This window comes from Chinchilla lanigera, unplaced genomic scaffold (assembly GCF_000276665.1).
Source record: "Chinchilla lanigera isolate Chin_1 unplaced genomic scaffold, ChiLan1.0 scaffold00021, whole genome shotgun sequence".
NCBI lineage: Eukaryota > Metazoa > Chordata > Mammalia > Rodentia > Chinchillidae > Chinchilla > Chinchilla lanigera.
Genome location: NW_004955422.1, coordinates 22,771,231 through 22,789,877, shown reverse-complemented (window position 1 = coordinate 22,789,877; position 18,647 = coordinate 22,771,231). Strand labels below are relative to the sequence as shown.

Here is an 18,647-nt window from a genome sequence, read left to right as displayed (position 1 = left end):
AGGGGCTGGGGATTTAGCTCAGCGGCAAAAGCGCCTGCCTGGCAAGCGCAAGGTCGTGAGTTCGGTTGCCGGTACCGGAGAAATGACTGAGAATACAGCTTAGTGGCACAGTGCCTGTGTGCCTTCAGATGTGAAAAAAAAAAAAAAAAAAAAAAAAAAAAAAAAAAAAAAGAATCTCTAAGAAAAAATGCAATGTAAATAGTTGTTATAGTGGTGTAGGGAATAATGCAAAAGAAAAAAAAAAAGGCCATAATGTTCAGTACAGATGCATTTGATCTGTGTTAAATTGAATACCTGGATATGCAACGTAGGATCATAGGAGGCCAACTATACTTAAAATCAATATTACTACATACAAATTAAAGTTTATTAAAATTGATTAATAAAACCCTCTAAAGGGTTTGAACAGTGAGTTCTGGCAAAAACTGATTGAATTCATCCTATCATTTTCTATATAAGCTGCTTTATCCAAAGCCACATAGCTACTTAGTGACCTTTTTACTCTTAAATGTATTTTCAGCTTATAAAATCTGTGAGACAACTGCTCATAATTGTTTTTCATTTTTATCTTATGCTAAAGCATCTTTATGATGAACTTAAAGTACGACCTTTAAAAATAACCTGGTTTTCTGTCACTAATTCTTTCAATGACAATAACTCAAAATGATTATAACTATGACACTTTAACATTTTAACGACTTACCAGGTAATTTTTCTCCAGTAACACCCTAGGTATTAATTGTACCCTTTTAGGGATGAATCTAAACTTGCAGCAGATGAAAGTTAATGACTTTACCAAGGCTCAAGCTGTGACTAGCACAACTATGAATAGTTTAGACTGGACAACCATGTCCCCTTTTTGGAGGACCATCTGGACGACTCTTCTTAAAAGAAGAGCAATTATCTCCGTCTTGGCTAAACCTGGCCCTATTTTCATGTATTGATATTTACAGAGCTGGTTAGGGCTTTTCCTTATCCCTTCAACTGGTTTTAGCAACGCAAGTCTGTCCAGAGGTGCTGATGTGTAGTCTTTGAAGCAAGGCGACAGGGCAGTGTTTCCCAACCCTGAAGCTCCCCAAAAATATGTGTGAGGCAGGGCGGGATGCGCTGTCAGGGCAGGATACACAGTGGCTGGGATGGAGCCTCAACATAAGAGGCTATGACTTCCCAAGGCATAAAAGATTACATATCAGAGTTGAAGCATGGACTCCAAAACATTAGATATTAACTCAATTCTGTCACAAAGATTACTCTTTCTGCATATTGCAGAGGTGATTTCAGGCTTCCTACCTAGTCTAGCTCACAGCACTCATATATTTCCCAACATTCGTCACTCATCCTCAAACCACTCCCTTCTTCACAAATAAAACCTGGATTTGGCCCTGAATCAGTTAGCTATCACTGTAGCTGGACTTAGGACGCCTTGGCTCTCCCTAACTACAAATATGCCTTAGTGTCTTTATTCTTGCCATGGGTTGCACTGGAAGTGGTAGGTCGGAATTAACTCACTAGAATTTCAATAACTTTTCCATGGGATTACAACTATAAACTTCCTGGGCCACAGTGAGGACCGGGAAGGGCTCTCTATACTCTTCACCAGGCTATTATAAAAGCCTAAACTCATTTACTAAGACTGCCAAAATAAAACACTACAAACTGGATAGCTTAACAACAGAATCTTATTTTCTTATAATCTTGTAAGCTAGAAATCCCAGGTCAAGGTGCCAGCAGGTTGGGCCTCACAGGGCCCTTCCTCTGTGCATGCATGTTCTCAGTGTCTGTTTCTCTTCATATAAGCATTGCAGGCCTGTGGGATAATAGCCCCACACAAACAGCCTCGTTTTTACTTAGCGCTTTACAGAACTATCTTGAAATACGATTATATTCTGAGGTACTAGGGTTGGGACCTGTACATATGGATTTGGGGGTGAAGGGATACAATTTAGCCCATAACAAATCTCTTAGTCTTTCTCTATCAAACTAGCTTTCCACTATCTGTACATGTAGCAGACAGGTACCTACCAAATGCAAATTTAATCATTTTCATCATCTTTGTAGTTTGCTAAAAACACTTCAGGGACACTCTACTGCCTTAAAGACAGAGATCAAAATCCTCCAGGTGGCTTTCAATCCTATTTATATGTTCCCTACTTAACTTACTAAGTTGTCTTCTAGCTGCATTCCTCCTACATTCTAGGCTACAGTGATAGTAGTGTACTCTGCCACTCTATATTCACAACAGATACTCATAATTCAAATTATTCATAAAATCGCTGTACTAGTCCAGAGACATCATATGCATAAAAGGTTGTACATCAGATTTAGGAAAAGTTTTATCATTCTTTCACAGGCATTGTTCACAGAGTTATCCTATACTGAGTTTAACACAATAAGAAAATATAGAAAATCTGATGCAGGCTTTTCCTTGTCAGAGAATAAATTATTAAAGACCACATATTTCAATAAATCTGAAATGAAATTAATTCAAGTTAAAGGAAATTCAGAGTTTTCTTAAAAATCACAATATAGGGGATACTTATTGATATTAATGCGATCATTCTCATTATTCTTATTACCTGTTGAGTTCATCCAGACATAAGCGCAGTGTTTCATATGTTGTTAGAGCAATTTCACATTTCCTCTGCCTTACACGAATCAATTCATTGTCCTTTTTGTTACCATGTAAAACAGTGACTCTGAAATATCCCCAGGTGTCCAATTCATCTTTCCAGTTGTAGAGGACAGAAAGAGGAGCAACTATTAAAAACATCTAGAAGAAGAAGAAAACATTTTTGATGTTTCTTAAAAATAAAAAAGAACTACGAAGTGAAATAGAAAATTAAGTCTTATTTTTAGACGTTGACAGTGTAGTTAATAAGAATAAATACAAATTAGTAATTGGCTCTATTTGGTCACAGAAGACTTTTAAAAGCTACTTTGTTGCTTAATTAGCTTTTTATGAGGACAGATACCTAATCGTGTCCATAGGATCAGCTTTTTTTATTCTCACTCCCAAAAGCAACTGAAAGATTAGTTATGTTTCTCACTGCGAAGACAAAATACCCAACACCCAAAGTTAAAGGAGGAAGTTTCTAGAGCTTTTAGTGTATACCTCACAGTTTATAGAGGTTTCAGTCCATAATGAGCTGGCTCCAAGGCAGGGTGGCATGGCAAACAGGCATGACAAAGGAGAAACAGTTCAAGGTGGGCAGAAGATAACAAAGCAAGCAAGAGGTGTAAGACGAGGCTCTTTCTGTCCCTTATATTGTATCCAGGCTACCTGGAATATGGTGCCAAACCAATCAGTGGACTGATTTAGTAATCACACACCCTTAACCCCAGAATTACATACTCTACATTCAGCCACCACTGAAAAAGCCCCACCTATGACTGCATGAGGCTTTAGGGGGACATCTAGACACAAACCATAACATTCCAGCCTGGTTCCCCAAAGACACATGTACATTGCTTTACACACAAGGCACTTAGTCCATCTCATCTCTAAGAGTTGCCAAAGTCCTAATAGTTTCAGTATTGCTGAAAAAGCTAAATCCCAAGTCTCCTCTGAGACTAAAGGCAAACTCTTAGCTACAGGACCCTGTACAAATGCAAAGTAAACACTTTTAACATTCAATGGAACAACACAAATATTACCATTCCAGAAGGTACAATAAGGAGATACAAAGGAATGAGACCAAAGCAAAGCCAAAATTCAGAAGAGCAAACATTAAGTCCTACAGTTCCATGTCCAGCATCCCTGGCAATCTGTGCAAGTTGTGAACTCCAAAGGGCTTGGGTGGCTCTGCTCCTATGACACTGAGAGTGGTATAGTTCCCAAGGCTTCTCTTGGGCCAGCTCTGCTGCAGCCAGCCCAAGAGAAAACTGCTCACTGCAGTTTCCCTCAAACAATCCATGTTTCTGGCTTCTCCAAATTTTGGGGGTCTCAATTACACCTTTAGCTCCACACAATACCCTCTCAGGGAGACTCTCTGGTCTCCCAGATCTTCTGAAATTTAGATGGGAGCCTTTCTTATAGGGAACCAATCTTCCCCTGTTGAGTCCCTGTTTTGGTGTCACCTGTAGGTACCCAACCTTCTCCAGTCAAGTACCTGTTCAGGCACCACTTGTAGGGACCTAGTCTACTACTTTGTCCCTGGGGGGTGGGTAGGACACAATGAGGGTGAAAGACAAAATGATATAGAGTTATTTTAGACTGCAGTAGCCAGGGATTTCTTGCTTCTAGTGGACAAAGAGTCCTGAGTTTCTGGCTAACCTTGCTTTTATTCACTTATATGAGGAACAAGCAAGCAGGGTAGCATAAGATTCATCTACTTCCTATCATCTAAAGTGTATTTCCAGGTAAACAGCTTGTACTCAGTCAACTTTTCCCTAGAACTTACAGTGTGCCATCATGTCTGCATATTGCCTTTCTTCTTCATGCTCACAGAAGTCAATTAGGCCTCAATTCCTATTATCTGGTCTCCCACACTTCCTAACTCCACAACTCTTGCATTTTGCAAGCACTTAAAACCAGCACCACGTGGATGATACTAAGATCTTACAAACCTAGAATCAAGGCTACAGAAACTATCCTAATCTTCCCTTTATGACTAGCTTTCCCTTTTTAGTGGACTACACTCATCTATAAGCAAATACACTATTCCTCAGGGTTTTAAAAAAGCAAACAATTCAAAAAGCAAGCAAAACAGTCCTTGTTAAAATTACTAATATATCTATTTTTTACATGAATTCTGTGGGGTTTCACTGATTTTTCTATAGTAATCCTGAAAACTGCTGCCATTTTAATGTTTCTATTTCTCATTATTACCAATACTGCTCACCTGTTATGTATAACAGGGTTAATAGTAAGTTTCTTTTCTGAAGTTTTATACTTGCCGTAAGTGACAGAGATGAACTAATTAAACATTTCTGTTAAACAAAAATAACAACATACTGCTAAATCCTGCACTCCCTTCTGAAAAACATTTTATCTAGCCACTTTTCACCAGTACAAAGTCAAATCTATGATTGTGTTTTGAAAAGAAGAAAATAAAGATTAATCTACTGAATGCGAGAGCTCCTTTTCCCTATCCTATTATCAAATGTATCTGAGTACTTTCTTGTCTTGCTTGGTTCACTTAAATACTTTGCTTTTGGGAGTTTACCCTATGGTTCTATCTTTCTCCTACTTTTAAACATAAAACCAGGGCTCCAAGTGCAGGACAAGTATAGCGTCTCTGTTTGAATTTTTATACATTAAACTTGAAATTGGTGGGTTCAAATTCTATCTGGGCACTCTCAGTAGGTTTCCAAAATTCCAGTAGTACCTACTATACAACTGTAGTACCAAGAACCTATCCTAGAGTTATAAACGTAAAAGTTGCCATGATTATATATATATATATATATAAAGTTCATTGTTGAAATTAGTGGTTTGCAAAGGAATAGATTTGATACAGGACACAAACATTTATAGGAGTATCTTATAATATTCACTGAAAAAGTCAAATGCCAAAGAATGCAAGGGAGCTGGCTGCATGCTAGAGACCAGAAGAATCCAGCCAGAGGCCTAGATCCCATAGCAATGTCTCATGCAACTCCCTATCTAGTATCTGCACCAGGAAGACCCAAAGGCCAGTGCTGGAAGCTAGAAAGTCTAGGCTGGCAGGGGGAAGGATCTGTCAGAAGGCTGAGGGATCTACACTGGAGCCAGGCAGCAAAGACCAGAGCTCTCCTGAAGAGAACAGCAGCCATCCCCAAGCTCCCTTGCGACGACCCAAGCTCCTCTGACTATGAAAATAGCCCAGTTCATATGAGGAAAACCAGTCACAACAAAGTTTTTCCTGGGAAATCAGCAGCATACAATCTTCCCCCTCCCGTTTTCCTTTTATGCCATGCTGGCAACAATCTTCAGGTGAATCTTCCACACTCAGCACCAAGCTGACTCAATTTAGCTGGGCATTCTCACTTTAACTGACCATTGGTTAATCCACCACATTCATACCAGCATCATTTGCAACACACCCTCTTGCTGTATAACGGGAACTAAAGAAATAACGCATATTAAGCAACTGAAAACATTTTTGTTCAACCACTACTGAAATTACTTTTTATGCTGGTGTTGTGATTCCTAGAAAAATCTACTTCCTCTATATTATGAATTCTTCTTAAGATCTCTAAAGTTTTATTATGTAAAATAGCAAGATTTTCAAATGAACTTAGTATAATTCATTTTCCTAAAGACGGAATTACAAGAGAAACTTAGTCTAAATATAAAGAAATCATTCCATGAGTCAGTATCTGAAAAGAAGAGTTTGTATCTTTTTCTTTAGGAATTTATTCTTGGCACACCTATTTCACACATTCTTTGATGATTTATTCACACTTGAAAAATTTTTAAATGTATATAACATGTATCATATCATATAAACACATATTTTGAACCTACCACTCCTTAATTTGTAACATTCAATTCATTAAAAGGAACTTTTTTCAAGGAGTTCCAACATTAATTTTTTAGGATTCTGTTATAATCCCAGCATTAGCGTAAGTATAAAGGAATTTATTTCTTTAGCTATTTTATAAACCGTCTTTTTAAAAGCACATTGCTTTAAATGGACCAATACAAACTGATCTTTGGAGAATTTCATCAAAGTTATACTTTTTGTTTGGATTTAGTTCAGGGAAACACTATAGCATGTCAATAGTGATCTTATTAAAAAGTTTGAATTCCAGTTCAAGTGCCAATGAAAAAAATATAAAAATAAATTTATAATAATAGTGCTAGAATGTCTGGTAGGGCACCACCAACAGATCGGAACATGCAGGAGCAGATGGGACCCAGCATACACGGTGAATAGAAAAAGAAATTGATCCTGTATGAATGAGAAACCCCCACCCAAACCCCAAAGGGGTCAATTTTCCAAGAAGGAACCTAAAGCAAAAACAACAAAACAAAGCAACTGAGACATTTGGAAGGACTGAATCAAGAAAAGTAAAGCCAAGTGATTTTAAGAAGGAACAGTTATAGCAGTCCTTTGTCAAAGAAGCTAATTCTAACATTAGTAACTAACTTCACCTACATAAAATGTTGACTGAAGTATTTCTAAAGTGGAAGCTATTTGGAGAGTTAGAGATGAGAACAGTTTTTAAATTTTAAAGACGAGGTCCTGAACACTACAAAAACAATAAAAATTTCCTTTCTAAGGAGAGAAAGGATTGGTAATGAAGTCTCCTTTATAATATGGAGTAATAGAAGATAAAAAGATTTTGGTCAAACTGTAAAATAAACTTTTGAATTTAAGCAAATAAACTGTCTGTACAGCAAGTGTAATATACAAACACACAAAACTTGTGAAACAAGGCAGGTGTGGTGGTTTATGTCCAAAATCCCAATACTGTGAGAGGCTGAGACCACAGGACTGCAAGTTCTAGCCCAGCCTGGACAATTTAAGAAGCCAGTCTCAAAATAAAAAGTAAAAAAGGTCTGCGGGTGTAGCTCAATTCGAAGGCCCTGGGCTCAACTCCCCTAGACTGCAAAATGGGGAGGAGATTAGAGGCAATAACAATTTTAATACCTTATTTCAGTAGATCTCAAAATCTTGCACTAAAATGGTCCTTATAATAGACAAGAGTAAACCTGAATTTGTTAGCTATCTTATGTGTAAGATTTGTGGAAAAGAGGCTCTATTTTAAAACTTGTGGTAAGGAGTTCAACACCATAATAAAATAATGATTTTCATAAAAGCACTTTATTCCTATCCAGTCTCCTGGATGCTGAAGATAATACAAAAGATACCTAAGTATAACGTATGGTTTGTGTATGTCATTGTTTTATTAAAAATCTCTTTTTATAAGAATCACGTATATATAGTCCATCAATAAAATGTATACACAACTCAGGAAAAGAAAAACAGTATGTTTTTTCAGCAGATGGTGTTACCCTCATATGGGCGAACCTAGAGGATGTCCTGTATTGCATAAAACATATTATACTGCCAGCCCTTACAGAAGAAATTGAAAATGCATGTGCTGCAATCTCAATGACCAAGGTTACCTAAGCAGCAGTTTGCCATACTAATAAATGACTAGAATCCAGTGGCTACCACTTAGAGCATAGCTCAATAAACTTAGCATTAAATATTTATCCAAGTTTTTTTTTTCCTGAAGTGTGTATACATTTTTAGTGGACTCTGTACTTGTAAGTATACATTCATAAAGCTTAAGTATGCATATAAATAGGACTCAGTCATATGATGGGTAGAACAAAGACAAACACAGACTAAGTCTTTCTAATTTCAACTTCCTTGAATATGTAGAATTTGTTTCGTAATTTTAACAACTTAGTTTGCTAAGTAACTTTAAGTGTCAATGAAAACACCTTTTAGTATCCGTGCCTGTCTCCTTTTCATTCTCACATCAATAAAAAACAACCTAAAGTTCAAAATGCACAATAAATATTGTGAACTAGGAAGGAACTGTTTAAAAGAAAAGACAAACTGTGATGGGAGAAGAGGGAAAGGAAGAAAGGGAAAAAGAAAATAATATATGTATACATAAGATAGTTATGATAGTTATACAGCTAGTTTCTCTTAGTTCACTGAAGAAAGGTTTGTGCTAATATTGTTTGGACATGATATCATGCCTGTATCTTGTACTCTCAATAACTACTATGAAGGCAACAATACCCAATGTATTAATTATAGTAACTGTCCTACTAACCTGTTTTGAAGCTGTTTCATTGTTATTTTTATCTTTTTTTCTTTGACAGAAAAAAAACCTAAAGTATTCTTAAATTAACTACATTTACATTCATAGAGGTTTAACAAATAGATCAGAGTAAATCACATAAATACAGTCTAGCAACAGAATAAAACTACAAAACAAGTTTAAGCTCAAATTATATTTTACCATTCTTGAGACAATTTAACTAGTGGATGAAACTGGTAATCCTTTAAAAATTAGGACTATAACATAAATATTCTAACATCATTAAGCTCTTACATTTAAAAATTTATACTGTATTATGTGATATTTAAATGCTTCTATATACCTTTGCAATACTGTGAGGATCACTCAGACTGCTTCAAGGTTCAGGGATGCCTAAGGACATCTGAGGATGTGACCTCGCTTATCTAGTACAGGCACACAGTGGGATACGGTTATGTAACGATGACTTAGCACAGGTAAACACACATGTGCTGGTTACTGCACTGTGTAAGGATGTAAACATGAGATAATAACCTGTATAAGAATTATGCAGTAAAGATGCAAAGGGCTCTTAAGCTCTGGCTCTCTGCTCTACTCCATGCTGACTGCTGTTGTTGCTGATGTCTTGCATATATATGTTCTCTAACCTTGGAACCTCACCCACAGAAATCTCTCTTGGGTCCCTTGAGTGGGCTGACAAATACCATCTTCCTAAATTGAATATCTGTAGATACTTTACCTTTTTTGTTGTAGAAGTGGGTTCTTTCTTCATACGTCTTAGTAAAAACTCTGGCATGTTATTTTCAATATCCTCATGAGTTCCCTTTTTATGCAAAACTGCAGCCAGAAATGAAATAACCTGGGGGGAAAAACTTTTTCAATCATTGTGTACAATGTATCATGATGTATAAAATTTCACTCTTGTATGACTACCCAATTAGTGACAAAGTATGTAAAAACAGATTTTTTTAGGAATAAAAATACAGGGCCAGGGATATAGCTCAGTGGCAAAGTGCCTGTCTGGCAAGCACAAGGTCCTGAGTTCAATTCCTGGTACACCTATTCCTCAAAATTTGAGGAATAAAAATATATCACAAAACATTAGTGCTAATTTTAACTATTTGTATTACCAAATAAATGTACAATAGTACCTTATCTGTGAATACATTAAAAAAAAACAACATTACCGGCTATCTAATCAATGAATTCTTTCTTAATTCCATCAGTTGGACCATTACCTTCTTATTTGTTTTTATCCATGAAAACTATCTCTACATATTCTCTATGAAAATAAACTACATATATTCTTTCCTTAAAGGGAGTAACATTTGACTCATGAATTTGTGAATTTCTGTTTATCTAATAAGTATAGTGGAATGTTATTTTAATAGTCTAATATAATTCATCAATGTGCCCACCATTTTGAGTAACAGCTGTTTTCCAAAAATCAAGTGAGAAAGATAGAAAAAAGAACATATAACCACATACAACAAATAGCAAGAAATATTGAATCATTTAGATGTTGGTTCAAATTTTAGCTCTGATCGCTTGGCAGCTATACGAACTTGGGGAAAGTAGTTAGCCTCCCTGAATAACGTCTGTAAAAATAGTAAAAACAATATTGGTAAGGATATTTTACATGTATAAGATGTAATGATTTTATCCCAACAAATTCGGGAGAAAAGAAATTTTTGATGAGATGGAGAAACAGAACTTATCAAAACCGGTATAAAAGGAAATAGAATTTATATACTCATATAACCTTAAAAGAAAAGTGACCACATAATTATAATCTTTACACAAAGAAAATTAAGGGCTAGATGGTTTTACCAACAAAGTGTACCTAATGCTTCGGAAAATATTACACCAATCTCAAAACTCAGGGTTAAGAAAAAAGGGCAAAATATTCTAAGCTCTCTTATGAATTTAATATAACCTTGATAAGAAAAAATGATAACATTGTAATTTCTCTTACTCATATATAAGCAAAACAAAATATCAGCAAACAAATAAATGTAAAAAGAAATATAAACCAAAACTAAGATGGGTTCATTCTACAAATACAAATGTGATTTAATTTTCAAACTTAAGGTATTAAGTATTAACTAGCTATCTTAGGTATTACCCTTAGCATTTGTAGTTTTTAGTTTCTTTATGGGACAACTCATAATAAACTTATACTTACGTGAAATGGTACATTAACTTTAAGTACACTGTGAAAAATTGAGAATGTACATGTAAAATCTTAAGACTAGATTAACTACTAAAAAGAAAAAATAAATTATAGCTAAAAAGTCAACAGAAGAGTTAAAATTCTAAAATATATCCTATCAACGTGAAAGAAGGCAGGGAAGAAAAACAGAACAGAAAACAGGAAGAAGAGAAAACAACCAAATGTTATGTGAAATTCAAACATAACAGAAATTGCATTCAATGTAAATGGACTGAATATTCTATCAGAGCTTGTAAAAACAGACAAAAGAGCTATCTACAAAAGACACACTTTAAATATAAAGATGCTGATAGCTTGAAATGAAGGGTGGGGAAAAAAGACACCATTTGAAAGAAGGCATAAGATACTGGAATGGCTATTTTAATATTAGAGCAGATTTCAAAGAATGTGGTGAGAAATACAGGGATATTGGTTAATTCTTCAAGAAGACATAGCAATCATAAAGGTTTAGGACTCTAATAACATAGTCTCAACATACATGAAGGGAAGAAGAAAAGGAGAAACAGCTACATTCACCACTGTAGTATATTTTAACTTCCCGCTCTTCACAATTCATAGTAAAGACACAGAAAATCTGAACATTATCAATCATCTTGAGCAGCTAATTGATACTTATAGAATACTATGATATACTCAATAACTGCAGAATACATATTCTTTTCAGATGTACATAGCATGTTCAATTAGATGGGCAACAAAGCAGCTCTTAATGAATTTTTCAAAATTCTAAAATCTTACAGAATATATCCTCTAACTACTAGAGAATTAGAAACCATAATGACAAGATACCCAGAAAAACAATGACAAATGAACTATATTCTTGTAAATCTAAGGATCAAGGAAATATCAGAAAATATTTTGAGTTATATGAAAATTAAAAACACAGCAAATCAGAATTTGTGGGACACAGAAAAAGCAGTGTTTGGAGAGAAATTTTAGAGCACAGAAATGTAAGTATGAAATTAGTGACAAAGCTTCCCTGTTAAGCTAGAAAATGAAAGGCAAAATGCTCTCAATATAAGCAAAAGAAAAATAATGGAGATAATTGCAAAAATCAATGAAATGTCTGTCGAACAAATGAAAAAAATTAATAAAGCTAAAAGTTGTTTGAAAAAAAGTCAACAAAATCAGTAAATTCCAAGTCATGCTAATCAAAAATAAAATAGAACACACAATATCTACATTAAGAATGTAGGGAATTATTATTCACATCTTAGAAAAATTAAAAGAAAAATAAAGAAACATGAAAAACTTTATGTCAACAATTTGAGAACTTGGACAAAATGGAAACACTGACTGAAACTGACACCATAAGAAACAGAAAATCTGAATAGCCTCATATCTGTTAATTGAACTTCTCAGAAACGTTCCCCAAAAGAAAGCTCTAGGAACACATGGTTTCACTACTAAATACTACCGAATATTTAAGGATAAAAGAATACAAACCTTAAATAAACTCTTTGAGGGGAACAAAAAGGGAGAGAATATGTCCCAATTTATTTTGTAAAGACAGTATAACCCTGCTACTCAAACCAGACAATCATAAGAAAAATTCAGATCAGTACACAATAAACATTGGTGTAAACATTCTCAAAATTCTCGCCAACTAATTGCAGACATAGGTAAAAATGATACCTCATACCAAAACTGTGTCTATTCCAGGAGTAAAAGCCTGCTTTAACATTAAAAACCCATCAATACAAGTCATAATGATTTATCTAATTAGTAATATATTGACAGAATAAAGAAGAAAACCCAATGTTTATTTCAACAGACACAGGAAAACTACTGAACAACATTTAATACATGTTCGCTATTTTAAAAATCTCAGAAACTAGCACTAGAAAGAAACATGCTAAATCTGATAAAAGAAACTATGAAAAACCTACAGTTAATATTGTACTTAAGGTTAAAATATTGAGTACTTTCCCCTAAGATAAGGGTGTCATCTTTATTACTTTTATTAAAATTTACTAGGGCTCTATCTATCTAGTAGAATAAAAGAAATAAAATGTATAAAGACTAAAGAAAACTAAAATTGTCTATATGCATTTGTAGATGGCTTTTTTCCCCCCAATATAACAGATTGAACCCAGGGCTTATGCACTGAACTACACCCCTTGCTCTTTTTATTTTTTCAGACAGAGTCTCACTCAATATTTAAATTGCTCATGCTGGGCTTGAATTTAGGACCCTCCTGCTTCAGCATCCCAGAATTCTGGGATTACAGATGTAAACCGCCATGTCCAACAGGTATAACCATTTATACTGAAAATCCTAAAGCATCTATAAAATGACTACTAGAATTATATAAAGAATTCAGTAAAGTAAGAAGGTATCTGGTCAATACATAAACATAGAAATTTTATTTATATACGCCATGAGCAAAAAATTGGGGAATTAAATGAAAACCATCCACTGGCACTGAAATTATAATTATGAGTGAAGTTTACAAAATGAGGCCCACATACAAAAGGATAAAACACTTCTTAGAGAAGAAAAGACCTAACTCCATGGAGCAATATAACATATTCATAGATTTTTAAAATTTCAACTATCCCCAACCTGATTTATAAATTTAATACAGTAAATGTAATCCCAATAAATGTATTCAAGGAAGCTGACAAACTGATCAAAAGTTTGGAAATTCAAAGGGACAAACAAATTATCATAAAAGGAATACAAAGAAATTACCATAAAAGTGAATATAAGGTCAAGTTGAACAATGGTACAGGATGAAAAGACCATAAATAGATCCACTCACATCTGAACACTTTATTTATAACAGAGGTAGCATGGCAAAATGGTACTAACAATTTTTTCAATAAAAACTTTTAAGACAAATAGATATCTAGAGGAAAAGTGAGTCTTCATGTCTATGTCATACTGTGCACATAAACTCACATATGCACACACATCAGTGCTAGGGAAGTGGTGAATGTAAAGGTGAAAGTGAAAAGCGTACAGAACCCTAAAAATGCTGACCATGAAAGGAATGACTGATTACCTCAAAATTAAACATTGTCCTGAAAAAGGATATTGAGAAATGGAAAAGATGAAACCTTCTACCTATTGTTCAGTGTCTCTGGAGGGCAGGTTAACAGTCTCCATCAAACTTCAAGATACAAATGCATTTGACTCAGAGGTCTCATTATCCTACATATATTCCCTATTTGTAATTAAACAGACAAAACTCAAAGCCCTTTCCCTATAGGAATGGTAAAATAAATTACAGAATATCTATTCTATCATATGTAGTAATTTAAATTAAATAAGGCAATCTCTACATGCAGATACAGAAAGCTCGCCAGGATCTCCATTTAAGTGAAAGACCAAGAGGTAGAATAACATATTAAAGAATGACCCAATTTAATTTATTAATACATACATATCAATTAACATTAGAGGCTGTTCAACAAAGTAAGAAACAAGATTGTATCTCATAAAAATTAGAAACTCTTCTATACTCAATTACAGTATTAAGAAAGTGAGGACAAACTATAGAATGGTAGACAGTATTTATAAATCATGTATCTGATAAGGGTTCAGTATCCAAAGAAGTGTTATAACTGGATATAAAGCAGTGTTATGACCTGATAATGAAAAAGACAAACCAACCAATTAAAAAAAATGATAAAAGACTTAAATACACTTTCTCCAAAATAGGTAAGATAGATACACAAAATGCACATGAAAATATGTTGAATACCACTGGCAATTACAAAATAAATGCAACTTAAATCCATAAAAAGGTACCACTTCACAAGTACTAGGATGACTAGGATGACAATGAAAAAAATAGAAAATAAGTGTTTGCAATGATACAGAGAAACCCTGTGCTGTACACTGCTGGTGGAAACATAAACTGGTATTGCTACTATGGGAAATGGTATGGAAGCTCCTAAAAAAAAAAAAAAAAAAAAAAAACAAGTATTGCTATATCATCCACTAATTTTACCTAGATATATATATGAAAAATGAAAATATGTCCTCACAGAAACTTGGACACTAATGTTTATAGAAGTATTATTCTAGCACAAAGGTCAAAACAGCCCAAACAATAAATCCTGTTATTACATACAATGTAATATTATTCATTTACATAAAAGATAAAGGAATTAAATACTGATACATGCTATAACTTGGAGAAGCCTCAAAAATATAACAGTGATAGAAGCCAGACATTAAAACTCACACATTATATGATTCCTTTTATATGAAATATTCAGAACAGCCAAGTCCGTAGGAAAAGGAAAATCAGGGTTGCCAGAGGATAAGAGAGAAATGGTTACTCGTGTGTGTGTGTGTGTGTGTGTGTGTGTGTGTGTGTGTGTCTGTGTCTGTACTGTACAGGGAACTGAATCCTTGGACTAAGTTACATCCCAGCCCTTTATTTTTATTTTTCAGACAAGGTCTTGCTAAGTCACTAAGTTGCCCAGGCTAGTATTAACTCCTTCTGCCTCAACCTCCCCAAATGCTGAGATTAAATATAAGTTACACCCACAGAACCACATCATTACCAAATTCAACTTGAAAGTCACTAATATTTTTTTTTTTTAAAAAAGTTTATTCCCTACCACGTGACTGGCGCTGTCCTGGATGCTGGAATACTCTAGATGACAGGCTATTTTGACTTTCCAGTAATACAGAATCTAGCTGAGTTGGGAGAAAGGAACAGAAGGATGATTAGGAGATGCACTGTAAGGAGCATAGTTAAGAAAAAATAAGCAAATGAACAGAAAATAAAGTCATTAAAGAATCCAGGTAAAGATTAAGGCGAGCATTAATCTGGTGTAGAATACAGATTAGAGGATGTAGTATGTCTATTATCCCAGAACTCTGGGAAGCTGAGACAGGAGGACTACAAATTCAAGCCCAGTGTGGTTAATTTATCAAGCACCTGTCTCAAAACAGGGGAAGAAGGTTGGGGATATATCCTAGTCTAAAAGCCCAGAGTTCAATCCCCGGTACCAGAAAAGAAAAAAGAGCAAATGACTGAATTTAAGCATTGGACAATTTAAATATTTTTAACATCACCTAAGTAAAAGATCTTTGATACATGCCTAGATTTACATTTTACAAGTGTTTTAGTCAGTGAAGCTTAAAGGAATTTATGTGCTGTGTTAAGAAATACGTAATCTGAGTTTAGGATACACTGAATTTTTTCATGATATAAATATTCAGAACACTTTAGACTACTTCTCAAAATATAATTTAATATTGAATTACAACAAATTTATAATTAAAAGTTTAGGTAACTAGTGTATTCGTTGGAAAGGGATACATGGAAACTTTCTAGGGTAAGGAATACACTCTATACCTTGATGAGCATTATTGGTTACTTAGCTACCCATATCTGTCAAAAATCACTGAACTATAAACAGTATAAATTTTGCTGTTTATAATTTTTCCTTAAAAAGACTCACACATTAATACATATATATGTATATATATACATATATATATAATTTTTAATTTTAGGTAACTAGTCATAGTTACTGAAAAGGCAAAAAAGATACCTGTTAGATACCAAATAACCATTTAAATAAGATCCCACCCCTGCTTTGCTCTTACTCATGAAAAACTATTCATAATTGTATTAATTAATGATTCAATCTGTTCATGTATCTAAAATAATATACAATCTTAATTGTAACTTAATGTGTCAGATTCCGATATGTGACCTATACCTTTTATTTACTTAAGAATCTCAGATCTTTGAGATATATTTCACAAAAACATGAAATTCTATGAAATGAATTCCAAATATAAAATTCTATGAAATTTGAAATTGAGAAGCATTTCATAAAAAGTGACTAAATTCATTAGCTCTAATTATGAACTGGCTTTACTCCACCAAATACACCAAGGTTTTTAATTTTCATGGATTTGCAGAGTTGTAAATGGCACTCATCGCTTCTACCCTTATTTCTGCCAGTCAAACCCTGTCACAAGCCCTATAACATGCAAGGAGATCAAGAAAACGGTCTAGGTCATTGGTTCCAAACTTTAAGGCAAAGTGAACAGATATTTTCAGTGAGTCCATCTATCTCCATCACAGTCTACTGCTACAGCAGAAGTATATCAAAATCTTAATTCACACAAGATGAATGACAAATTTATAATGAAGACTTATAAAACTAATCTGCAAAGAATAAAAACAATGCAATTTATTGTGAAATAGTTCCAAAATTGTTTACAGATGAAAGAACATAAGTAAGTATTCAAGCCAGTTGCCTCTAGAATAGTAAAAGGCCAAAAACTGCATTTCAGAAATAGAGTACCACTCTGGGAAAGCTTTCTGTTTTTATAGACATTCCTTTTAAACGCTGTCAAGGAAACATTTTTACAAGCTATCTTTCCTCACATACAGTCAGCTCAAGACATGCAGAATAACTGTGAGGCTTGGAAACAGTGCACCAAACCTTCTCTCAGACCCCAATAGAACGCATGGCAAAAATTGTCTATTTTTATAGGACAAAACAGAAAGAAGTACCCACATTCCTTATTTTTCATCTCCCTGGGAGAAAAAAATGTATATACAGAGATCTTTAGAATCACACTTCAAAAAGTATAGAAATATCATGATTTTTGCTTGCTTAAAAAAAAATGCTGTTTCTGAAAAAGGCCTAGTACAATTTTCTTTACAAAGCTCTATTCTTAAAATCTGCACTACAAGCCATAAGAAACATAATTTTATGTTTAAAATCCTAGGACATTTTGTTGCTACTTTAAAGGGCTTGGGATTATAGAGATTAATTAATTTCATTTTTTCCATGAGTCAAAAAAAACCAATACCATTGTCTTCTATATTACTTTATTCATGAGTGAACACCATGAAGTGATCCAAAGAACTTTCAAATTTTAGCATAGCTTAGAATCTACTAAAGATCATATCATCCAAAAAATGATATTGAGAATAATCTAAGGAATCTTTATCAGCAACCCTACCATTTCTCTTAGGCTTCAGGTTAACTGTATCTTTTAAAATGTAAACCTTAACTAATGATATCTCTGACAATGTAATATGAATACATGCAGGGTGATCAAAAAACACAGTGAATGCTGCTGCCAAGTGACATCCAACGGGATCTTTAATGCAAGTAAGGCCAACCTTACTAACAGCATAAGACAAATCTGAACTTTAGTGCAGTCACTCAGTTGTGAGCTATGTTTGAGAGAAAGTGTTTTAAAGTATGCCATAAATCATGGATCACAAATAACACATTTCATTGGAGTTGTACAACTGCACAACTTTAGATTCTAACTTTTCAAGAAATGTCATTATGGAAGAAGAAATCTGGATCTCTAGCTATGATCCTAATATGGAAATCACTGTGTTCTCCTTGTATGAAACAAATATTTCAATCCAGATCCAAAACTAAAGTGATACTGTGTTTTTAAATGATGATGGAATTGTGTAAGCTGAGTTTATATCCAAAAATACCTGTGAATTCTGAATATTATAAGGGATTATTGGAACATTTAAGAAATAGTGTACATAGAAAACATGCTGAGAAATTGGTAGTTTCATCTTCCATCAAAACAATGCCCCACGAGGCAGCGAGTTCTCTGGGAGCGGCAGGGCTCCTGGGACCGAGTGTGGGCCAGATGCATACCACCACGATTCCCAGCTGAAAAGCGCGCACAGAACCAGGTAGGCCCCATCCAATCCCGGAGGCCAGGACGCGAGAACAAAGACCCC

At 34.4% G+C, this 18,647-nt stretch overlaps 1 protein-coding gene across 4 annotated transcripts in view; it reads right to left on the bottom strand.

The window, feature by feature from the left end:
• Ercc6l2 (excision repair cross-complementation group 6-like 2) overlaps nt 1-18,647 on the bottom strand; it is a 137,332-nt gene that overhangs the window by 100,462 nt on the left and 18,223 nt on the right. For 2 of the 4 annotated variants that reach the window (XM_013514252.1, XM_005384686.2), the window contains exons 3-4: nt 9,449-9,568; nt 2,577-2,770 (exon numbers count right to left, since the gene is read on the bottom strand). In XM_013514252.1, the coding sequence (XP_013369706.1) occupies nt 2,577-2,770; nt 9,449-9,568 (314 nt within the window). Of the gene's footprint in view, nt 1-2,576; nt 2,773-9,448; nt 9,582-18,647 lie in introns of those variants that run through there. The other 2 variants (XM_013514250.1, XM_013514251.1) reach the window with 2 other exon arrangements.